This window comes from Sphaerodactylus townsendi, linkage group LG01 (genome assembly GCF_021028975.2).
Source record: "Sphaerodactylus townsendi isolate TG3544 linkage group LG01, MPM_Stown_v2.3, whole genome shotgun sequence".
Taxonomy (NCBI): Eukaryota; Metazoa; Chordata; class Lepidosauria; order Squamata; family Sphaerodactylidae; genus Sphaerodactylus; species Sphaerodactylus townsendi.
The window spans coordinates 8,720,403-8,744,730 of NC_059425.1; the positions used below are offsets into that span (position 1 = coordinate 8,720,403).

Here is a 24,328-nt window from a genome sequence, read left to right on the forward strand (position 1 = left end):
CTGGAAGCTGCTCCGATGATTCAAGTGGGGGGGGGGGAGGGAGAGGTCAGGATCTTTTATCGGGAGGAGGGCGAAGAGCCACAAACGCTGCAGCGAAGCCCTTGCTGGAGTTCCCTTTTCTCCTTTTGGTGGGTTTTTATAAGGATGGGCTGGGGGTTCGGGGGGGGGGGATTAGGCAACCGAAAAAGCTTGCAGAGGCCCCTGTGTTGAGTGTAATCCCAGATTTGTGGACTGTGCCAGAGAAAGGAAGGGCAGATGGTAGGTGAGGGAAATACGTTTTTAGACACTTCGCTACACCGAAAAACGAACAGCCGCTTCCTCCCGAAGCAGCAAGCAAGAGATTGTGCGGAGAACACTTCTCCCTGAGATGCTAGCTTTCTCCAGGCAAGGTGCTTTTCATTACACAGGGAATCATTCATCAATGTGACCCCTGCAAGGGGGAGCACAGGATGTTCTGTTCTACCCCATAGCACAGTGATGGCGAACCTTTTTGAGACCCGAGTGCCCAAATTGCAACCCAAACCCCACTTATTTATCACAAAGTGCCAACCCGGCAATTTAACCTGAATGCTGAGGTTTTAGTTTAGAAAAAGCCGGTTGGCTCCCTCTTCCTTCACCCCACCCACTCGAGCAGGGGCCAGCCTGCTCTAGCCTCCAGCAAGTCCTGTGCGCACCGCTCTGTGCCTCTCTAGCATCCCTGCCTCCTCTGCGCCCCTACCCTGCTAGCTGAATCCTCCCTGCTCACTGTGATGCACACACCTCGTGCTCAGTGGCCCAGGCCAGCCTAGATGTGTGTGTGTGTGTGGGGGGGATTTTCCGCTCCCCACATGACGAACTCTGTGTGCTCGTGCCCACAGAGAGGGCTCCGAGTGCCACCTCTGGCACTCGTGCCATAGGTTCGCCATCACTGCCATAGCGGGTCTTGTTCTACCCCAAATGTAGATATCTGGACTCCGCCACTGCCTTCTGATGCTTGCTCCCCAAGCAGAAAACAACCACAACAGGGAAGAGGCCGTGTGGAGAACACTGCTCCCTGAGATGCTAGCTTTCTCCAGTCAAGGTGCTTTTTCATGACCCAGAAAATCATCCAGAGTGAACCCTACACTGGGGAGTGGGACGCTGTGGTCTACCCCATCTGGATTCTACCATCACCTTCTGATACAGAGATGGGGGGGGGTCATTACCTTGGAAAGGTCAACCAGGGTGTTCGCTTGATCGCTCAGCTTTCTCTGCTCCATCTTCACGCTCCTTAACCTGGAACGGGACAAAAAGAACCAAGTTGGGCTTTCAGAGAGTCGGCACCAACAAGCTGTCACCCTCCTCCGCGTTCGGCGCTCCTCCTTCCGCTCCTCTTGAATGGCCAAACGGTTGGCCTCGCTGAGGGCCAGGACCTTGACCGCTGGAGCGCTTGCGTGGAACTCCAGTCTTGGCCGATAGAAAAACTGGTCAAAAGGCCTTGCCCACCCACCCCTTTAAAATAGGGGCATCAAACTCATTTGTGACGAGGGCTGGATATGATGTAAATGTGACCCTCTGCTTTAAGTTGGAACGATTTGTGTGTCTGCTCAATACACATACAAGCCAAACAAAAAAGGCCAAGCCGAATACTGTAAAAAATCCGATAACCCGAACTACCCAGATCAGCACTGGGGGTGGGGGAGGTGGTTTGTGGCTGCCTCGGCTGGCAACCCTACATTAAGTAGGGTTTTATTGAACAATTTATTATTTAACAATTTATTATTGAACAATTTATTATTAATATTAATATTTTATTATTCTTAACAAATGCCTTCCCCATAAAGTGTGGAACCGGGGGGCGTGTGCCTGGAAAGGTGACGAAAAGAGTCTTCTGCGGCGCCCAAAAGGAAGACAGCTTGGGAAGGTTTTAAGCAAGTATCTGGCAGGAGGGCCTTTCCCAGCCCCTTAAGGAAAGATGCCAGGGGTCACGTGGTTGCCCTGGCCTCTAGCCAAACATTACTGTGCCCAAGCTGGCAGTCTGGGTAGGAGTTCTACTTATCTGAAGTCTGGCAGAGGCCAAAAGCAGAGTCTTAAGGAACTAGATCAGGGGTCTGCAACCTGTGGCTCTCCAGAGGTTCATGGAGTAGAAGAAGAAGAAGAAGAGTTTGGATTTATATCCCCCCTTTCTCCCCTGCAGGAGACTCAAAGGGGCTGACAATCTCCTTGCCCTTCCCCCCTCACAACAAACACCCTGTGAGGTGGGCGGGGCTGAGAGAGCTCCGAGAAGCTGTGACTAGCCCAAGGTCACCCAGCTGGCGTGTGTGGGAGTGTACAGGCTAATCTGAATTCCCCAGACAAGCCTCCACAGCTCAGGCGGCAGAGCTGGGAATCAAACCCAGTTCCTTCAGATTAGATACACGAGCTCTTAACCTCCTACGCCACTGCTGCTCCTGCCAATTGGCCATGCTGGCAGGGGCTGATGGGAATTGTAGTCCACGAACCTCTGGAGAGCCACAGGTTGCAGACCCCTGAACTAGATCATAGAATTAGCCCACTAGTTGCTATCTGCGTTCCTTACGTTGGAAAAGCTCCAGATTGGGCTTCGGCCATTGAGTTATGCCCTCCCCCGCTGGGAACAAATCTGACTTCCACCTGAGCCAGGCCCAAGATCCACCTGGCCCCTATTGCCTGCTCTGACTGGAAGGCTTCCCCACGTTCCAGACCGAGTTCTTTCCCGGCTCTGCTACCTGCGGTTCGTCAACCGGAGACCCCGACGCGGAAGGAAAAGGGCCCCCCCGCTTACTGGTGAATGGCTTGGAGGAACTTCCTCTGGTGCTTCCGGACTTTGGCGTGGTCAATCTTCTTCAGCAGCTTGGTGTGTTTGTAGATGAGCCACGTTTCCCGCAAGACGTTGGCGGCAGCGTTTTTGATCTGAAAGCAGAAAGCAGAGAGCCCGCCCCGGGGGATTAGCTGCCATCTGCTCACGTGTCCGTCCCCCCCTCCCCAGCCACTCAGCTCCGCACAAGACCCGCTGTGGCCATTCCACGGCCGACAGCCACCCAGAGACCTTGCTGTCCGTGGATCCGTGTCCACGGCTCTGTGTTCGCCCCTTCCCCAAGGAGAGAATTCATTGCCTTGTCTGACAATCCTGCGCCTTAAGGTTGCAAAAGAAGATGCCCCAATATCGATCTGGGTGCATCCGACTAGATGAGCATCCGGTTTCCAGCACCAGCATATCAGTTGCCTCTTGACCACAGCTGTCAAACTCGCGGCCCTCCAGATGTTATGGACTACAGTTCCCATCACCCCCGGATGATGGGAACTGTAGTCCATAACATCTGGAGGGCCGTGAATATGACACCTATGCTCTTGACAATCACAAGCAGAGCATAAATTAATAATAATAATAATAGCCGTATGTAATAATAACAACAACAACAACAATAACAATAATAATGTAAGATTCTACACTTGAAATGTAAGATTCTAGACTTAGGCAGAAAAAGTGAAATGCGCAGATATAAGATGGCGGGCCCCTGGCTTGAGAACGCTGCATCTGAAAGGGATCTGGGTGTCTTAATAGACCACAAATGGAACATGAGTCAGCAGTGTGATGCAGCAACCGAGAAAGCCAATGCGATACTGGGATGCATCAATAAAAGTATAGTGTCAAGGGTAGTAATTCTTCCACTCTACTCTACATTGGTCAGACCTCACCTAGAGTACTGTGCTCAGTTCTGGGCACTGCAATTCATGATTTAGTTATTTATTTTCATTTATTGGTTAGGACCCGTTTAAGTCCTATCTGGACCCGTTTAAGTCCTATCGCAGGCAAAGTGGAGAAACCGCAGCAGCCGCAGCGAGCCAACTCTTCCGCTCCAGACGTGACCACGCAGCCTCCGGCAGCGCACGGTGGCAGCGTGGTGGCGCAGCTGTTGCTACAGTTGGGAAGAACCCAGAGAGAAGACGGAGGGGCCCAAGAAATACAGATTCACCGGGGGGGGGGGGACTCGAGAGGCCCAAACGCATCAAGAGTCGGAACTGGGGTCCAACGAGATGGCCCTCTGCGCACCCTCAGAGGCACGTGTTCTCAGGGAAGGGGATCCTCATCTGGGCTGGAAACGAGCAGCCCGCCACCGTGCCTCCACAAGACCGCCCCCCCCGTATGGCCGGCAGACGGTCCCGGCAGATTTGCACGCGTTGCAGGAAGCTGTTGGTTAAACAGCAGCCTCCTTGCTAGCGAAATTAATTGGCTCGGACCGTCTTGGCTCCCAGCCAGCCTACTAATAATCCCTTAAAGAGGAGAGCAGGGGAAACGCTTCATAGGCGCCAGCTTCTTCCAACGCTTCGGTGAACGCCCTCCCCAGCCTGTTCCACGGCAGCCTCGAAAGCATTATCTGGGGCTACCAGGACGTAGGTATAGATTTTTTATGGGGGGGGGGGTTTCAGGGGTGGGGCCACACACCCCACCCGCCCCTAAGGCATGGCCACGCCTCCCCAAGCCCCGCCCTTGACCTAGTGCTTATAAAAGCAGCTTCTCCTTTTAAATCCACCTTAAAGGGCGAATCTGGGGTCCCTAGTTGAACAACATTGAAAGTGATGCTGTTTGGGGGGTGGATTATCCCCCACCCTGAAACAGCATCACTTTCAATGTGGCGTAGTGGTTAAGAGCAGGTGCATTCTAATCTGGAGGAACCGGGTTTGATTCCCTGCTCTGCCACTTGAGCTGTGGAGGCTTATCTGGGGAATTCAGGTTAGCCTGTGCACTCCCACACACGCCAGCTGGGTGACCTTGGGCTAGTCACAGCTTCTCGCAGCTCTCTCAGCCCCACCCACCTCACAGGGTGTTTGTTGTGAGGGGCGAAGGGAAAGGAGATTGTAAGCCCCTTTGAGTCTCCTACAGGAGAGAAAGGGGGGATATAAATCCAAACTCCTCCTCCTCCTCCTTCTTCTTCTTCTTCTTCAAAATACAAAATGCTTATCAAAACCTGCACTCGGTCCACTCCAACCACCTAAAAAACCACGCCCCTTCATCTTCCAAAAGGCCCACAAAAACACGGAAAAAAATTAGTAATTTCAAATGCGGCCACGGCTCCGTGCGGCGATAAATATCAGAAGCCGGTGGTCTGAGCACAGCCCAAAAGCACAATCCAGTAATTGCAAGCACTGAAAAGGCAGAAGCACAATCCAATCGTCACAAATATTTATCGCTGCGGGTGATCGCCCTGTGCTTTGAAAATCCTCCGGTTCTCGCTGGCGAACAAGCTTACATTTTACAGTCCGTGGTTTCTGATGTCGTTTTGCTCCAGCACCTCTCGCAGACTCGGGTAATCTCTTGTTAGATTTTTATTTGTTATTTGTTTTACTGGCGTTGGCTTCATTCGCAGCCCACCTTTCTCGCTGAATCACAAAGGGAATAAAGCTCGTCCATTTGGTCACTGGTCTGTCTAACCCAGATGGTCTCCAAGCTATGGCCCCGCAGATGTTGACGGACTACAATTCCCATCAGCCCCTGACAGCATGGCCAACTGGCAGAGCCACTGGGAACTGGACACGTGGCGGGGCCACAGGTTCGAGACCCCTGATCTAACCTCTTTGTTTTGCACCTGTAGTGCTGGTCAGCAAATCTGGAACCTTTGGGGGTTGCTCCGTAAACTCAGCCAAAAAGATCAGAACAAAACGCTCCCCCTCAATCCCCTTAAGAACATAAGAACATAAGAACAAGCCAGCTGGATCAGACCAGAGTCCATCTAGTCCAGCTCTCTGCTACTCGCAGTGGCCCACCAGGTGCCTTTGGGAGCACACCTGCAGGAGGTGAAAGCAAGGGCCTTCTGCGGCTGTTGCTCCCGAGCACCTGGACTGTTCCCCAGGGTGGGCAGGCCACGACAAGATGGCTGCCCCCTTCCTGCTCCCTACTGTTCCTTCCAGGGTGGGTGGGTGGTTAGATTATGGTCCCCTCCCCCCCCAAGGAGGGTGGGCCTTGATCAGATGACGGCCCTCTCCCCTCTGCCCTTCCCTACCTCTTCCCCCTCCCCCCAGGGTTCGTGGGCCCCCTCTTGGGGCCTCTAAAACAGATAAACAAAGCCCTTGTCCTTCCCAAAAGATTGTGTTCTATTGATATAATAAGAGAAAGTCCTACTGATATCCAGAGAGCAGTGGTGTAGCACCAAGGGGACAGGGGCCCCCGATGCACCAGGCATGTGCCATTACAGGGGCGTGGCAGGGGCACAGGGCTCTCGTGTGCCCTGGACACAGTTCCCCTTAGTGTTACAATGACGTAACGAGTTAAATTAAATAAGCCCAAAGAAGCTCAAGCCGATACAGAATAAAATCAGAGAGATCTTTATTCGGCCAACTGCGGGCAAGACAATATCAGGGGAGCCACACCAAAATGGCGGTGTGTTCTCACTTTCATAGTATTAATGACAAGCTATATCAAAATGGCAGCAAAGAATACACCCCAAAATGTCCACATTATCAATCAATCATACAAAAGGTGGAGATTTTCCTTGTTCCCACAGCACTTTGGGGTTATCCAGAATTCCCATTGGAAGATGTCAGCATTTCGTTACATGAATCAAAAACCCTCATTCCTTCTTATCATTAATGTTTCTAGTTGCCCTATGCTTTAGACAAAGAGCCTGAACTTTCTCATAGGCCTTCCTATTGTCTCGGGAAAACAAAGGGCAACTTTAAGGTATCTTTTGGGTACAATGGGATCTTAAAAACAGTTTAGCTTGCACATTTTGTGTAATTGTGAACAAAGGGCCATTTTTGGAGTTATTAGGCTAAGCTAGCAACAGTAAAAGAATAGGTTTAAGGCTTGCATGATTTCTTTGGTCAGTAGCTTTATGGTTGCCATCTCTCCATCATAGGAAAAATAATGGAGAGCAGGAAGAAATAACCTTTCTTGTTGAATTTAAAACCCTTTTCTCTTTCTCTCTTTCTACTTTCTCTTTCCTTCTGCCTCTACCTCTTTTCTCTTCTTTCTTCTGCGCCTACACTAGTTCTGGCCCTGCCAGGGAGTGCATGGCAATTGGCACATCCGCCAGGTTTATAGTTGAGGGCAACAACTGTTTTACTTGCCAGCTGGCCTCCCATCCCTCCTTTCTTCCTTTCCCTCCTTCTTGGTTCCTCCTTCAATTCTCTTCTTCTTTTCTTGCAGAACCTGTTAGATTTCCCCCACACACATACACACTGCCTTTTGCTCTCCCCATTATTTTTATTTTTTGGTCCAACACCATCACCTGGGTGAAAACTCCCCCAATATAGAAATGAATGCTGCAGTGTGCATCAGGACGCCGTTTGCCGTAGATTAAGATTTACGTTTTTAATTGCAATGTTTTGGTCTCATTTTAGATTCTATTTGTTATTGACCAGTCTGTCGTCAGCTGCCCCGAGCCCAGCTTTGCTGGGAAAACGCAGAACAAACTAAACTGCTGGGGGCTGACCTGGGGCCTTCGGTGGATTTTGCCACAAATACGCTTGGCTGTCAGACTTACCACGCTCAAGGGCAGCAATCAGACCTGAGCCGATCTCTCAGTCTGTTTGCTTTGCGCCGAGCTGTCCTGAATGCCTACTGGCAAACATGGCTGTGCGAAAACACAGCTGATTCAAACCGATCAGGGGCCTTCTCACAATACTAGAACCAGGGGGCATCCATTGAAAATGCGGGGGGGAAGAATTAGGACTAACAAAAGGAAACACTTCTTCACGCAACGTGCGATTGGTGTTTGGAATATGCTGCCACAGGAGGTGGTGATGGCCACTAACCTGGATAGCTTTCAAAGGGGCTTGGACAGATTGATGGAGGAGAAGTCGATCTCTGGCTACCAATCTTGATCTGCTTTGATCTGAGGTTGCAAATGCCTTAGCAGACCAGGTGCTCGGGAGCAGCAGCAGCAGAAGGCCATTGCTTTCACCTCCTGCACGTGAGCTCCCAAAGGCACCGGGTGGGCCACTGCGAGTAGCAGAGAGCTGGACTAGATGGACTCTGGTCTGATCCAGCTGGCTTGTTCTTATGTTCTTATGTTCTTTAGCATCACTAACAGCCTGATCCGAAGCCCTCGGTGATGGGGGGGGGGGAGGGGAGCAAAAAATATACAACCACACACACACCACCACCACCACCACTGGAAAGTCTTCCTTAGGGCTTACAGATCTTATGTTACCCTTTAGGTGGCGTAAGTCTGAGGGCTGGGGGGCTGCATTCCTGACTCTAAACCCCAGGTGGGGGGGAGGAGGAGGAGGAGGAGGAGGAGGAGATGACGACAAGAGGACGAAGACGAGGAGGACGAGGACATTTGAATTTATACCCCACCTTTCTCTCCTGTAAGGAGACGCAAGGTGGCTTACCAACTCCTTTCCTTTCCTCTCCGCCCAACAGGCACCTTGTGAGTTCAGTGGGGCTGAGAGAGTTCAGAGAGAACTGGGACTCGCCCAAGGTCACCCAGCAGGAATGCAGGAGTGCGGAAACAAATCCGGTTCACCAGATAAGCCTCAGCCACTCAGGAATCACACTCAGTTCTCCACATTAGAATCCACCCGCCCTGAACCACAACACCACGCTGGCTCTCTAAAGTCAGTTCCATCCCTGACAACGCCCTGGACTGCCCCCCCCCCCATTCTGGCATCCAATTGGGACACAAACACAGACCCACCACAGCTAAGACTTCTGGGTTTGCAGTGGTGGGCGGGTGGCTGCTGGAGCGCCTGCCCCCTCCCAAGGAGGGCAAAGGTGCTGGGGGAAGATCTTGCCGCTCCCCCACGCTTTTTTGAACCCTCCCTGTCCCACCCACCCCATGGACCGAAAGGACTACTCAGATGAACACCAAAGAGTAAGGCGTTATTGAAATGCAACATGTATTGATGACAGACTTAAATGACAGGTGAGTGAGCCAATGGCAGAGGCAGAGCTACAAGGGGATGGGGGGGTGCGCCGTGCACCGGGCGCACGCCTGGGGGTGTGGAAAATCGCCCCAGGCCCCTCCCCCACCGCACCCCCTTGTAGTGCCCCCACCCCCACTTGGGGCTCACAAGGTCTCCTGGGAAGTATAGTTCCCATCAGGCCGTTTTTAAGCCTGAACTGTGAATAGGCCTTTTTTTCAGTCTGAAAAAGTTCTAGGAAAAGGAAAGGAACTACGGTAAGTATGGGAAGGGGGGAAGGGGGGGTGCCGTGGGGGCGGAAAATATAGACTGCGCACTGGGTGCAGTTTGGCCCAGCTACGCCTCTGGCTAATTGTCCAGAAGGAGGAGGAGGAGGAGTAGTTTGGATTTATACCCTACCTTTCTCTTCTGTAAGGAGACGCAAAGGGGCTTACAATCTCCTTTCCCTTCCCACCCCCCCACAACTGTGGGGATGAGAGAGCTCCATAGAGCTGGGACTAGCCCAAGGTCACCCAGGCGGCATGTGTTAGAGTGCAGAAGCTAATCTGGTTCCCCAGATAAGCCTCCACAGCTCAAGTGGGGAATCAAACCCGGCTCTTCGGATTAGAGTGCCTCTGCTCTCAACCGCCACACCACGCAATCGGCCCATGTGAGAAAGTGAGAGCGTGAAAAGCTGGCTCTTCTACACTACAGGAGTCAGATCCAGGCGATCTCGGCCTCAAAAGATTTCCAGGTTGGCCTCCGACAGAGTTCGCTTCCGCTCAACCAGGTGAACTACACCTGCATTTTTAAAATCAATTTTGCCACAAATACGCTTCATGAAGAAGAAGAAGAGTTTGGATTTATATCCCCCCTTTCTCTCCTGCAGGAGACTCAAAGGGGCTTACAAGCTCCTTGCCCTTCCCCACCTCACAACAAACACCCTGTGAGGTGGGTGGGGCTGAGAGAGCTCCGAGAAGCTGTGACTAGCCCAAGGTCACCCAGCTGGCGTGTGTGGAAGTGCACAGGCTATTCTGAATTCCCCAGATAAGCCTCCACAGCTCAGGCGGCAGAGCTGGGAATCAAACCCGGTTCCTCCAGATTAGATACACGAGCTCTTAACCTCCTACGCCACTGCTGATAATTTTATTGGATAAGAAAGATTAACAATTTTAATTTCAGTTATTACCGAATTAACAGAAATGGTTACATATAAGTTTTGGCATAAAGTTATTACATGTAAAAAAATCTATCCATTTGAAAACAACTCATTCTAACTTATGTATTTCCATTTTTAAAAGAATATGCTTCCAGCTAGGATACATATAATCTAATACATTTACTTCAGTTCAATTTTGATCTATCTGTTTAGTATATATACTTGTTGCTGTTTTATACCGAAAGAGATTTGTATCTTAGATTCTAACTGGATGACCTGAGATACATGTAAACTAGTCTATCGTATCTATATACTTCATCTTTGTTACTTAAATCTAATATTTCCTCAATAATTAATAATTGAGGTTGAATAAGGTTTGTCACATCAATACATACATCTATACATATTATCTATACATAAAAGGGTGTTAATCATAAAGGTGTTTACGATTACACCTGCATTTTTGAGGAACCAGTCCCCGAGCGACGGGCACGGTCAGATACCCTTTTGTGAGAATGGACTTTGTGGCTCGTAACTGCTTCGCCACTGTGGAAAGCAAAATGAACCTTGCTCTTGCTTAATAAAAGGAACCATTTTTCAGAGAGAGAAAGAGAGCCTGAAACGATGCCGGAGACTTAACCGTGGTGGTTCTTTATCCTGCCATTTTTATTTGGCTTAATTTTCTAATAAAATCTTTAAAAGCATGCACTGCTTCGATCCCTCTTTATTTTTCTGTTGGGAGAATAATCTGAGCGGAGGATTCTCCCTGTTTTCGGCTGGACAGAAGATTGATCATCTAACCGGGTAGCTAGCCACGTGATATAGTGGTTAAGAGCAGAAGGACTCTCATCTGAAAAACTGGGTTTGACTCCCCACTCCTCCGCAGGAACAGCGGACTCTGATTTGGAGAACCGGGCTGGATTCCCCGCTCCTGCACATGAAGCCTGCTGGGGTGACCTCTCAGAACTCTCTTAGCCCAGCCAACTTCACAAGGTGACTGTGTTTTTTTGGAGGGGGGGTGGCTGAGGTGATTGTAAGCCTCTTTGACACTCCTTAAAGATAGAGAAAAGCAGGGTATAAAACCAACTCTTCTTCCTCTCAAGAGTTGTCCGTTCTTTCCAAAATTGAATTTCTGTGGCACATGCATATGGTTAGAAGAAGAAGAATTTGGATTTATATCCCCCCCTTCTCTCCTGTAAGGAAGAAGAAGAAGAGTTTGGATTTATATCCCCCCTTTCTCTCCTGCAGGAGACTCAAAGGGGCTGACAATCTCCTTGCCCTTCCCCCCTCACAACAAACACCCTGTGAGGTAGGTGGGGCTGAGAGAGCTCCGAGAAGCTGTGACTAGCCCAAGGTCACCCAGCTGGCGTGTGTGGGAGTGTACAGGCTAACCTGAATTCCCCAGATAAACCTCCACAGCTCAGGCGGCAGAGCTGGGAATCAAACCCGGTTCCTCCAGATTAGATACACGAGCTCTTAACCTCCTACGCCACTGCTGCTCCTATACAAATAATGAGACTCAAAGGGGCTTATAATTTCCTTCCCCCCTCACATTGAACACCCTGTGAGGAGGGTGGGGCTGAGAGAGCTCAGAAGAATGTGACTAGCCCAAGGTCACCCAGCTGGCATGTGTTGGAGTGCACAAGCAAATCTGGTTCAACAGATAAGCCTCCACAGCTCACGTGGCAGAGCGGGGAATCAAACTGGTTCCTCCAGATTAGGGTGTACCTGCTCTTAACCACTACAGCACACTGGCTCAAGGAAATACAAATATACTGTAACACAGCGGTCCCCAGAGATCGACTTCTCCTTCATAAATCTGTCCAAGCCCCTTTTAAAGCTATCCAGGTTAGTGGCCATCAACACCTCCTGCGGCAGCATATTCCAAGCTAAAGCTATCAGACCGCAGCTGCTCACATGCAGGATGTGAAAGCAATGGCCTTTTGCTGCTGCTGCTGCTGCTCCCGAGCACCTGGACTGTTAAGGCATTTGCAATCTCAGATCAAGGAGGGTCAAGATTGGTAGCCATAGATCGACTTCTCCAGATTAGATACACGAGCTCTTAACCTCCTACGCCACTGCTGCTCCTATACAAATAATGAGACTCAAAGGGGCTTATAATTTCCTTCCCCCCTCACATTGAACACCCTGTGAGGAGGGTGGGGCTGAGAGAGCTCAGAAGAATGTGACTAGCCCAAGGTCACCCAGCTGGCATGCGTTGGGAGTGCACAAGCTAATCCGGTTCACCAGATAAGCCTCCACAAGTGGCAGAGCGAGGAATCAAACCCGGTTCTCCAGATTAGAGTGCCCCTGCTCTTCACCACTACGCCGCACCGGCGGGAATACAGCAAAACAACCTGGCAAACACGTACGAACCGATCGACGAACTGTCAAAGCAATCACTGAAAAATCCCCGTCTCTGCGAACGGGATGCCAGCCCAACAGGCAGGTGCCGGAACACCCCAAACGCAAAGCAGGGGCTTTGCCACTGAGCCACACAGCCCTTCATTCAATGTACCTCTCCCAGCACATTTCCTAGCTCATCTCTCGATAGCTCGCCAGGCTATGCGCTAAGCGGCCCTATCTCCTGCCGCCTCCGCCTCATATCACCGTCGTAACCCTGAAGAGCCAATCGGTTGTATGCGAGACAATCACGTACCAAACTGTGCCCGAGATTGCAACCGACACCCCTGGCCAAGGACATAAATCAAATCGGACTGAAGGTCAGCCAGCTCCATCCTTTAGACATCTGCACACTGACCAAAATTATCCTGAAAGCTCCAGGGAGAGGGCACCCTCAAGATGCCGGAAGAACACGAGCCCTCCTGGTAAAAAGCTGTTAGGTTTTGGGTGTAGATGAAGGCATGTTCCAAAAGTTAAATGCACAACATGTCCAATCTAAAGGGAACCCCTTTCCAGCTTCTATTCGCTCTGCAAGGGAGGGATGCAGTTGTTTGTTTATTAGACCCTTTAGGAGGGGGTAGATTTTGAAGGAGGAGGAGGAGGAGTTTGGATTTATATCCAATCTTTCTCTCCTGTAAGGAGACTCAAGAAGAAGAAGAAGAAGAAGAAGAAGAAGAAGAAGAAGAAGAAGAAGAAGAAGAAGAAGAAGAAGAAGAAGAAGAAGAAGAAGAAGAAGAAGAAGAAGAAGAAGAAGAAGAAGAAGAAGAAGAAGAAGAAGAAGAAGAAGAAGAGGAGCAGGAGCAGGAGCAGGAGCAGGAGCAGGAGCAGGAGGAGTTTGGATTTATATCCCCCCTTTCTCTCTTGTAGGAGACTCAAAGGGGCATACATTCTCCTTGCCCTTCCCTCCTCACAACAAACACCCTGTGAGGTAGGTGGGGCTGAGAGAGCTCCGAAGAACTGTGACTAGCCCAAGGTCACCCAGCTGGCGTGTGTGGGAGTGCACAGGCTAATCTGAATTCCCCAGATAAGCCTCCACAGCTCAGGCCGGCACAGCTGGGAATCAAACCCGGTTAATCCAGATTAGATACACGAGCTCTTAACCTCCTATGCCGCTGCTGCTCAAGGTGGCTTACAAGCTCCTTTCCCTTCTTCTCAGCAGAACAGGCACCTTGTGAGGTAGGCGGGGCTGAGAGAATCCGGAGAGAACTGTGACGAGCCCAAAGTCACCCAGCAGGAATGTAGGAGTGCAGAAACACATCTGGTTCCCCGGATAAGCCTCCGCCACTCAGGTGAAGGAGTGGGGAATCAGACCCAATTCACCAGATTAGAATCCACCCGCTCTTAACCACTACACCTCGCCGGCTCTCAGGGCATTTGGGGGATTTAGATGGAGGAAGTGGTATGGAGGACCAAAGTGACTCTGGATCAACAAATGATTCAGGAGACACAAAAAGCAAGTGTGGCCCCAATCCTGATTACTTGTATTTGTGCCTCTCTTCTCCACCTGCTGAATTTCTGCACAGTGACCTCAGGGCTATACCTGGTTCCCTGGGGAGTCAAAAGGTTTTACAGACATCTCTGCCACTGTCATCTTTGCAATACTCCTGTAAGGCGGGCCTGTGATATTAGCATTACCCATATGCTGCAGATCTTGAATTTAAGCTGAAGGTATAACGGGGAAGTTAGTGAGTTGGCTGAGAGGTTTGTTAGCAGACATTCGGTGGCTTCACAGGCAGACCAATTGGCCATGCTGGCAGGGGCTGATGGGAATTGTAGTCCATGAATGAGCCGCAGGTTGCAGAACCCTGGTTCAACCCCTGGGATCTCCAGCTAAAGAACGCAGGCATTGAAAAATACCTTTCTCTGCCCTTGTGGACTATGATTTCCCTCAGCCCTGGCCAGCATGGCCAATGGGCAGAGCTGATGGGAACTTTAGTCCATGAACGTCTGCAAGGCCAGAGACTACGACCCAGAGTAATGGATTCAAGGTGCAGGAAAAGAGATTCCACCTAAACATTAGGAAGAATTTCCTGACCGTCAGGGCTGTTTGACAGTGGAACTCACTGCCTCGGAGTGTGGTGGAGCCTCCTTCTGTGGAGGTTTTTAAGCAGAGGCTGGATGGCCATCTGTCAGGGGTGCTTTGGTTGTGTGTTCCTGCATGGCAGGTGGATTGGGCTTGATGGCCCTTGGGGTCTCCTCCAACTCTATGATTCTAAAGCCTGGATCCTGCACAGCTGCCCTCACCAAAAGAGACTGGCTTTTTGTAAACTGGACCAGAGGCGTAGCTGGGCCATACTAGGCCCGGTGCACACTCTGTGTCTTCCCCCCCCCCGCCCCGCGCCCACCCAAGCTTGACTTTATTTGTTCAGTTCTCGAGGTAGAAGCTGGAAAATGTCTGCTCCTCGCTTGGAGTTTTTCCTAACACGGCCTAGAGGGAACTACAGTTCCCAGGAGACTGTGGGGCTTGCAAGGTCTCCTGGGAAGTGTAGTTTCCACCAGGCCGTTTTCAGCCTCAAGTGAACAGGCCGCATTTTCCAGTCTGCACTTCCAGGCTGGACTAAGGTAAGTGTGGAGGGCAGGGGGTGAGGCGCCGGGGTGGGGTGGGGGTGGCGGCCATTTCCCACCCCCTTGCATGAGCCTGGTGCAATGCGCAACACCCCCCTCGGTAGCTCCGCCTCTGAACTGGACTGAACCAGAAATATGTAACTCACTCTCATGAACAAGAAAGGAGCAGGGTGGGAAATGCCCGAGGGTCTGAAGATCACTCATTCACACACTCCTGCTTTCATGGCAGATCTGTTGTACCTCACTTTGGAATCCCCACCCCCACCCCCCCGGGCACAAGATGAGGGCATTTGGGAGAAAACATCTTTGTGACCTTCATTGCAGTGGTGGGATCCAAAAATTTTAGTAACAGGCTCCCATGGTGGTGGGATTCAAACTGTGGTGTAGCGCCAATGGGGCTGGGCGGGGCACGACGGGGGCGTGGCTGGATCCCCCCTCTGTTTCATTGGGAGGGAAGAGTCAGAGGACGCGTCAACAGGGTCATTGAATAAACAGTTTTGGACAACTTAATTTGCTGCGGCCTCCCCTAGTGGACTCGTTGGCCTGCCCCAAAGACACGTCTCAGCTTTGGGTGGGTTGCAATTCATCACCTGCTGTCTCCCCCTAATGGAGCCCGAGCCCTGTCACCACCTACCCCTCTCGTCTTGTTTTGAGACTCCTGGCGTATGGCGAACAGCATCCCCATGCAGAGCAGGGGAAATTGTCAGGAGAGGCCAAGGAGAAAACAATTTAGATAATGAAGCCGGGGGGAGGGAGAGAAGGCTGCTCGGAGGCGTAAGGTACAGCAAGAAGTATGGAATCCAGCCCTGCCTACCAGACTGGAAACTTCCAACGAGTCAAAGAGGAAACGAGCTTGTTTTCTGCTGCCTTGGAGACTAGGTCATGGGTTCAAGGTGCAGGAAAAGAGATTCCACCTAAACATCAGGAAGAACTTCCTGACCGTCATGGCTGTTCGACAGTGGAATTCACTGTCTCGGAATGTGGTGTCCTTTTACCGCTGTGCTATAGAGAGTGTCTTCACCTACTGCATCTGTGTATGGTTCTCCAGTTGCACAGGGGCAGATAGGAAGGCGCTCCAAAGGGTGATCACTACTGCACAGAGGATTATCGGCTGCCCTCTCCCCTCCTGGGAAGAACTCTGTAATTCCCGAAGCCTAAAGAAAGCCTAAAATATTCTGAGAGATCCGTCTCATCCAGCACACTCTCTTTTTGAACTGTTACCATCCGGCAGACGATACAGGTCTATCAAAACTAGGACAAAGAGGCTTAGAGACAGCTTCTACTCTAGAGCTGTGGCTATGCTGGACTCCATGGCTTCGTGTTGATGTGTTTGGGGCTGTGTAGGGATGGGTGGAGGAAGGGGAAAGTCCCACCCCCCCCCCCCCCCACCCCCCCCCCCCCCCACCCCCCCCCCCCCCCACCCCCCCCCCCCCCCACCCCCCCCCCCCCCCACCCCCCCCCCCCCCCACCCCCCCCCCCCCCCACCCCCCCCCCCCCCCACCCCCCCCCCCCCCCACCCCCCCCCCCCCCCACCCCCCCCCCCCCCCACCCCCCCCCCCCCCCACCCCCCCCCCCCCCCACCCCCCCCCCCCCCCACCCCCCCCCCCCCCCACCCCCCCCCCCCCCCACCCCCCCCCCCCCCCACCCCCCCCCCCCCCCACCCCCCCCCCCCCCCACCCCCCCCCCCCCCCACCCCCCCCCCCCCCCACCCCCCCCCCCCCCCACCCCCCCCCCCCCCCACCCCCCCCCCCCCCCACCCCCCCCCCCCCCCACCCCCCCCCCCCCCCACCCCCCCCCCCCCCCACCCCCCCCCCCCCCCACCCCCCCCCCCCCCCACCCCCCCCCCCCCCCACCCCCCCCCCCCCCCACCCCCCCCCCCCCCCACCCCCCCCCCCCCCCACCCCCCCCCCCCCCCACCCCCCCCCCCCCCCACCCCCCCCCCCCCCCACCCCCCCCCCCCCCCACCCCCCCCCCCCCCCACCCCCCCCCCCCCCCACCCCCCCCCCCCCCCACCCCCCCCCCCCCCCACCCCCCCCCCCCCCCACCCCCCCCCCCCCCCACCCCCCCCCCCCCCCACCCCCCCCCCCCCCCACCCCCCCCCCCCCCCACCCCCCCCCCCCCCCACCCCCCCCCCCCCCCACCCCCCCCCCCCCCCACCCCCCCCCCCCCCCACCCCCCCCCCCCCCCACCCCCCCCCCCCCCCACCCCCCCCCCCCCCCACCCCCCCCCCCCCCCACCCCCCCCCCCCCCCACCCCCCCCCCCCCCCACCCCCCCCCCCCCCCACCCCCCCCCCCCCCCACCCCCCCCCCCCCCCACCCCCCCCCCCCCCCACCCCCCCCCCCCCCCACCCCCCCCCCCCCCCACCCCCCCCCCCCCCCACCCCCCCCCCCCCCCACCCCCCCCCCCCCCCACCCCCCCCCCCCCCCACCCCCCCCCCCCCCCACCCCCCCCCCCCCCCACCCCCCCCCCCCCCCACCCCCCCCCCCCCCCACCCCCCCCCCCCCCCACCCCCCCCCCCCCCCACCCCCCCCCCCCCCCACCCCCCCCCCCCCCCACCCCCCCCCCCCCCCACCCCCCCCCCCCCCCACCCCCCCCCCCCCCCACCCCCCCCCCCCCCCACCCCCCCCCCCCCCCACCCCCCCCCCCCCCCACCCCCCCCCCCCCCCACCCCCCCCCCCCCCCACCCCCCCCCCCCCCCACCCCCCCCCCCCCCCACCCCCCCCCCCCCCCACCCCCCCCCCCCCCCACCCCCCCCCCCCCCCACCCCCCCCCCCCCCCACCCCCCCCCCCCCCCACCCCCCCCCCCCCCCACCCCCCCCCCCCCCCACCCCCCCCCCCCCCCACCCCCCCCCCCCCCCACCCCCCCCCCCCCCCACCCCCCCCCCCCCCCACCCCCCCCCCCCCCCACCCCCCCCCCCCCCCACCCCCCCCCCCCCCCACCCCCCCCCCCCCCCACCCCCCCCCCCCCCCACCCCCCCCCCCCCCCACCCCCCCCCCCCCCCACCCCCCCCCCCCCCCACCCCCCCCCCCCCCCACCCCCCCCCCCCCCCACCCCCCCCCCCCCCCACCCCCCCCCCCCCCCACCCCCCCCCCCCCCCACCCCCCCCCCCCCCCACCCCCCCCCCCCCCCACCCCCCCCCCCCCCCACCCCCCCCCCCCCCCACCCCCCCCCCCCCCCACCCCCCCCCCCCCCCACCCCCCCCCCCCCCCACCCCCCCCCCCCCCCACCCCCCCCCCCCCCCACCCCCCCCCCCCCCCACCCCCCCCCCCCCCCACCCCCCCCCCCCCCCACCCCCCCCCCCCCCCACCCCCCCCCCCCCCCACCCCCCCCCCCCCCCACCCCCCCCCCCCCCCACCCCCCCCCCCCCCCACCCCCCCCCCCCCCCACCCCCCCCCCCCCCCACCCCCCCCCCCCCCCACCCCCCCCCCCCCCCACCCCCCCCCCCCCCCACCCCCCCCCCCCCCCACCCCCCCCCCCCCCCACCCCCCCCCCCCCCCACCCCCCCCCCCCCCCACCCCCCCCCCCCCCCACCCCCCCCCCCCCCCACCCCCCCCCCCCCCCACCCCCCCCCCCCCCCACCCCCCCCCCCCCCCACCCCCCCCCCCCCCCACCCCCCCCCCCCCCCACCCCCCCCCCCCCCCACCCCCCCCCCCCCCCACCCCCCCCCCCCCCCACCCCCCCCCCCCCCCACCCCCCCCCCCCCCCACCCCCCCCCCCCCCCACCCCCCCCCCCCCCCACCCCCCCCCCCCCCCACCCCCCCCCCCCCCCACCCCCCCCCCCCCCCACCCCCCCCCCCCCCCACCCCCCCCCCCCCCCACCCCCCCCCCCCCCCACCCCCCCCCCCCCCCACCCCCCCCCCCCCCCACCCCCCCCCCCCCCCACCCCCCCCCCCCCCCACCCCCCCCCCCCCCCACCCCCCCCCCCCCCCACCCCCCCCCCCCCCCACCCCCCCCCCCCCCCACCCCCCCCCCCCCCCACCCCCCCCCCCCCCCACCCCCCCCCCCCCCCACCCCCCCCCCCCCCCACCCCCCCCCCCCCCCACCCCCCCCCCCCCCCACCCCCCCCCCCCCCCACCCCCCCCCCCCCCCACCCCCCCCCCCCCCCACCCCCCCCCCCCCCCACCCCCCCCCCCCCCCACCCCCCCCCCCCCCCACCCCCCCCCCCCCCCACCCCCCCCCCCCCCCACCCCCCCCCCCCCCCACCCCCCCCCCCCCCCACCCCCCCCCCCCCCCACCCCCCCCCCCCCCCACCCCCCCCCCCCCCCACCCCCCCCCCCCCCCACCCCCCCCCCCCCCCACCCCCCCCCCCCCCCACCCCCCCCCCCCCCCACCCCCCCCCCCCCCCACCCCCCCCCCCCCCCACCCCCCCCCCCCCCCACCCCCCCCCCCCCCCACCCCCCCCCCCCCCCACCCCCCCCCCCCCCCACCCCCCCCCCCCCCCACCCCCCCCCCCCCCCACCCCCCCCCCCCCCCACCCCCCCCCCCCCCCACCCCCCCCCCCCCCCACCCCCCCCCCCCCCCACCCCCCCCCCCCCCCACCCCCCCCCCCCCCCACCCCCCCCCCCCCCCACCCCCCCCCCCCCCCACCCCCCCCCCCCCCCACCCCCCCCCCCCCCCACCCCCCCCCCCCCCCACCCCCCCCCCCCCCCACCCCCCCCCCCCCCCACCCCCCCCCCCCCCCACCCCCCCCCCCCCCCACCCCCCCCCCCCCCCACCCCCCCCCCCCCCCACCCCCCCCCCCCCCCACCCCCCCCCCCCCCCACCCCCCCCCCCCCCCACCCCCCCCCCCCCCCACCCCCCCCCCCCCCCACCCCCCCCCCCCCCCACCCCCCCCCCCCCCCACCCCCCCCCCCCCCCACCCCCCCCCCCCCCCACCCCCCCCCCCCCCCACCCCCCCCCCCCCCCACCCCCCCCCCCCCCCACCCCCCCCCCCCCCCACCCCCCCCCCCCCCCACCCCCCCCCCCCCCCACCCCCCCCCCCCCCCACCCCCCCCCCCCCCCACCCCCCCCCCCCCCCACCCCCCCCCCCCCCCACCCCCCCCCCCCCCCACCCCCCCCCCCCCCCACCCCCCCCCCCCCCCACCCCCCCCCCCCCCCACCCCCCCCCCCCCCCACCCCCCCCCCCCCCCACCCCCCCCCCCCCCCACCCCCCCCCCCCCCCACCCCCCCCCCCCCCCACCCCCCCCCCCCCCCACCCCCCCCCCCCCCCACCCCCCCCCCCCCCCACCCCCCCCCCCCCCCACCCCCCCCCCCCCCCACCCCCCCCCCCCCCCACCCCCCCCCCCCCCCACCCCCCCCCCCCCCCACCCCCCCCCCCCCCCACCCCCCCCCCCCCCCACCCCCCCCCCCCCCCACCCCCCCCCCCCCCCACCCCCCCCCCCCCCCACCCCCCCCCCCCCCCACCCCCCCCCCCCCCCACCCCCCCCCCCCCCCACCCCCCCCCCCCCCCACCCCCCCCCCCCCCCACCCCCCCCCCCCCCCACCCCCCCCCCCCCCCACCCCCCCCCCCCCCCACCCCCCCCCCCCCCCACCCCCCCCCCCCCCCACCCCCCCCCCCCCCCACCCCCCCCCCCCCCCACCCCCCCCCCCCCCCACCCCCCCCCCCCCCCACCCCCCCCCCCCCCCACCCCCCCCCCCCCCCACCCCCCCCCCCCCCCACCCCCCCCCCCCCCCACCCCCCCCCCCCCCCACCCCCCCCCCCCCCCACCCCCCCCCCCCCCCACCCCCCCCCCCCCCCACCCCCCCCCCCCCCCACCCCCCCCCCCCCCCACCCCCCCCCCCCCCCACCCCCCCCCCCCCCCACCCCCCCCCCCCCCCACCCCCCCCCCCCCCCACCCCCCCCCCCCCCCACCCCCCCCCCCCCCCACCCCCCCCCCCCCCCACCCCCCCCCCCCCCCACCCCCCCCCCCCCCCACCCCCCCCCCCCCCCACCCCCCCCCCCCCCCACCCCCCCCCCCCCCCACCCCCCCCCCCCCCCACCCCCCCCCCCCCCCACCCCCCCCCCCCCCCACCCCCCCCCCCCCCCACCCCCCCCCCCCCCCACCCCCCCCCCCCCCCACCCCCCCCCCCCCCCACCCCCCCCCCCCCCCACCCCCCCCCCCCCCCACCCCCCCCCCCCCCCACCCCCCCCCCCCCCCACCCCCCCCCCCCCCCACCCCCCCCCCCCCCCACCCCCCCCCCCCCCCACCCCCCCCCCCCCCCACCCCCCCCCCCCCCCACCCCCCCCCCCCCCCACCCCCCCCCCCCCCCACCCCCCCCCCCCCCCACCCCCCCCCCCCCCCACCCCCCCCCCCCCCCACCCCCCCCCCCCCCCACCCCCCCCCCCCCCCACCCCCCCCCCCCCCCACCCCCCCCCCCCCCCACCCCCCCCCCCCCCCACCCCCCCCCCCCCCCACCCCCCCCCCCCCCCACCCCCCCCCCCCCCCACCCCCCCCCCCCCCCACCCCCCCCCCCCCCCACCCCCCCCCCCCCCCACCCCCCCCCCCCCCCACCCCCCCCCCCCCCCACCCCCCCCCCCCCCCACCCCCCCCCCCCCCCACCCCCCCCCCCCCCCACCCCCCCCCCCCCCCACCCCCCCCCCCCCCCACCCCCCCCCCCCCCCACCCCCCCCCCCCCCCACCCCCCCCCCCCCCCACCCCCCCCCCCCCCCACCCCCCCCCCCCCCCACCCCCCCCCCCCCCCACCCCCCCCCCCCCCCACCCCCCCCCCCCCCCACCCCCCCCCCCCCCCACCCCCCCCCCCCCCCACCCCCCCCCCCCCCCACCCCCCCCCCCCCCCACCCCCCCCCCCCCCCACCCCCCCCCCCCCCCACCCCCCCCCCCCCCCACCCCCCCCCCCCCCCACCCCCCCCCCCCCCCACCCCCCCCCCCCCCCACCCCCCCCCCCCCCCACCCCCCCCCCCCCCCACCCCCCCCCCCCCCCACCCCCCCCCCCCCCCACCCCCCCCCCCCCCCACCCCCCCCCCCCCCCACCCCCCCCCCCCCCCACCCCCCCCCCCCCCCACCCCCCCCCCCCCCCACCCCCCCCCCCCCCCACCCCCCCCCCCCCCCACCCCCCCCCCCCCCCACCCCCCCCCCCCCCCACCCCCCCCCCCCCCCACCCCCCCCCCCCCCCACCCCCCCCCCCCCCCACCCCCCCCCCCCCCCACCCCCCCCCCCCCCCACCCCCCCCCCCCCCCACCCCCCCCCCCCCCCACCCCCCCCCCCCCCCACCCCCCCCCCCCCCCACCCCCCCCCCCCCCCACCCCCCCCCCCCCCCACCCCCCCCCCCCCCCACCCCCCCCCCCCCCCACCCCCCCCCCCCCCCACCCCCCCCCCCCCCCACCCCCCCCCCCCCCCACCCCCCCCCCCCCCCACCCCCCCCCCCCCCCACCCCCCCCCCCCCCCACCCCCCCCCCCCCCCACCCCCCCCCCCCCCCACCCCCCCCCCCCCCCACCCCCCCCCCCCCCCACCCCCCCCCCCCCCCACCCCCCCCCCCCCCCACCCCCCCCCCCCCCCACCCCCCCCCCCCCCCACCCCCCCCCCCCCCCACCCCCCCCCCCCCCCACCCCCCCCCCCCCCCACCCCCCCCCCCCCCCACCCCCCCCCCCCCCCACCCCCCCCCCCCCCCACCCCCCCCCCCCCCCACCCCCCCCCCCCCCCACCCCCCCCCCCCCCCACCCCCCCCCCCCCCCACCCCCCCCCCCCCCCACCCCCCCCCCCCCCCACCCCCCCCCCCCCCCACCCCCCCCCCCCCCCACCCCCCCCCCCCCCCACCCCCCCCCCCCCCCACCCCCCCCCCCCCCCACCCCCCCCCCCCCCCACCCCCCCCCCCCCCCACCCCCCCCCCCCCCCACCCCCCCCCCCCCCCACCCCCCCCCCCCCCCACCCCCCCCCCCCCCCACCCCCCCCCCCCCCCACCCCCCCCCCCCCCCACCCCCCCCCCCCCCCACCCCCCCCCCCCCCCACCCCCCCCCCCCCCCACCCCCCCCCCCCCCCACCCCCCCCCCCCCCCACCCCCCCCCCCCCCCACCCCCCCCCCCCCCCACCCCCCCCCCCCCCCACCCCCCCCCCCCCCCACCCCCCCCCCCCCCCACCCCCCCCCCCCCCCACCCCCCCCCCCCCCCACCCCCCCCCCCCCCCACCCCCCCCCCCCCCCACCCCCCCCCCCCCCCACCCCCCCCCCCCCCCACCCCCCCCCCCCCCCACCCCCCCCCCCCCCCACCCCCCCCCCCCCCCACCCCCCCCCCCCCCCACCCCCCCCCCCCCCCACCCCCCCCCCCCCCCACCCCCCCCCCCCCCCACCCCCCCCCCCCCCCACCCCCCCCCCCCCCCACCCCCCCCCCCCCCCACCCCCCCCCCCCCCCACCCCCCCCCCCCCCCACCCCCCCCCCCCCCCACCCCCCCCCCCCCCCACCCCCCCCCCCCCCCACCCCCCCCCCCCCCCACCCCCCCCCCCCCCCACCCCCCCCCCCCCCCACCCCCCCCCCCCCCCACCCCCCCCCCCCCCCACCCCCCCCCCCCCCCACCCCCCCCCCCCCCCACCCCCCCCCCCCCCCACCCCCCCCCCCCCCCACCCCCCCCCCCCCCCACCCCCCCCCCCCCCCACCCCCCCCCCCCCCCACCCCCCCCCCCCCCCACCCCCCCCCCCCCCCACCCCCCCCCCCCCCCACCCCCCCCCCCCCCCACCCCCCCCCCCCCCCACCCCCCCCCCCCCCCACCCCCCCCCCCCCCCACCCCCCCCCCCCCCCACCCCCCCCCCCCCCCACCCCCCCCCCCCCCCACCCCCCCCCCCCCCCACCCCCCCCCCCCCCCACCCCCCCCCCCCCCCACCCCCCCCCCCCCCCACCCCCCCCCCCCCCCACCCCCCCCCCCCCCCACCCCCCCCCCCCCCCACCCCCCCCCCCCCCCACCCCCCCCCCCCCCCACCCCCCCCCCCCCCCACCCCCCCCCCCCCCCACCCCCCCCCCCCCCCACCCCCCCCCCCCCCCACCCCCCCCCCCCCCCACCCCCCCCCCCCCCCACCCCCCCCCCCCCCCACCCCCCCCCCCCCCCACCCCCCCCCCCCCCCACCCCCCCCCCCCCCCACCCCCCCCCCCCCCCACCCCCCCCCCCCCCCACCCCCCCCCCCCCCCACCCCCCCCCCCCCCCACCCCCCCCCCCCCCCACCCCCCCCCCCCCCCACCCCCCCCCCCCCCCACCCCCCCCCCCCCCCACCCCCCCCCCCCCCCACCCCCCCCCCCCCCCACCCCCCCCCCCCCCCACCCCCCCCCCCCCCCACCCCCCCCCCCCCCCACCCCCCCCCCCCCCCACCCCCCCCCCCCCCCACCCCCCCCCCCCCCCACCCCCCCCCCCCCCCACCCCCCCCCCCCCCCACCCCCCCCCCCCCCCACCCCCC

At 65.0% G+C, this 24,328-nt stretch overlaps 1 protein-coding gene across 1 annotated transcript in view; it reads right to left on the reverse strand.

The window, feature by feature from the left end:
- Positions 1 to 24,328, reverse strand: part of LOC125436512 (small conductance calcium-activated potassium channel protein 3-like) — a 52,961-nt gene that overhangs the window by 11,835 nt on the left and 16,798 nt on the right. Inside the window, exons 4-7 of the mRNA XM_048503585.1 lie at positions 5,979 to 6,023; positions 3,828 to 3,896; positions 2,762 to 2,889; positions 1,185 to 1,254 (exon numbers count right to left, since the gene is read on the reverse strand). Of these exons, the coding sequence (XP_048359542.1) occupies positions 1,185 to 1,254; positions 2,762 to 2,889; positions 3,828 to 3,896; positions 5,979 to 6,023 (312 nt within the window). The remainder of the gene's footprint in view (positions 1 to 1,184; positions 1,255 to 2,761; positions 2,890 to 3,827; positions 3,897 to 5,978; positions 6,024 to 24,328) is intronic.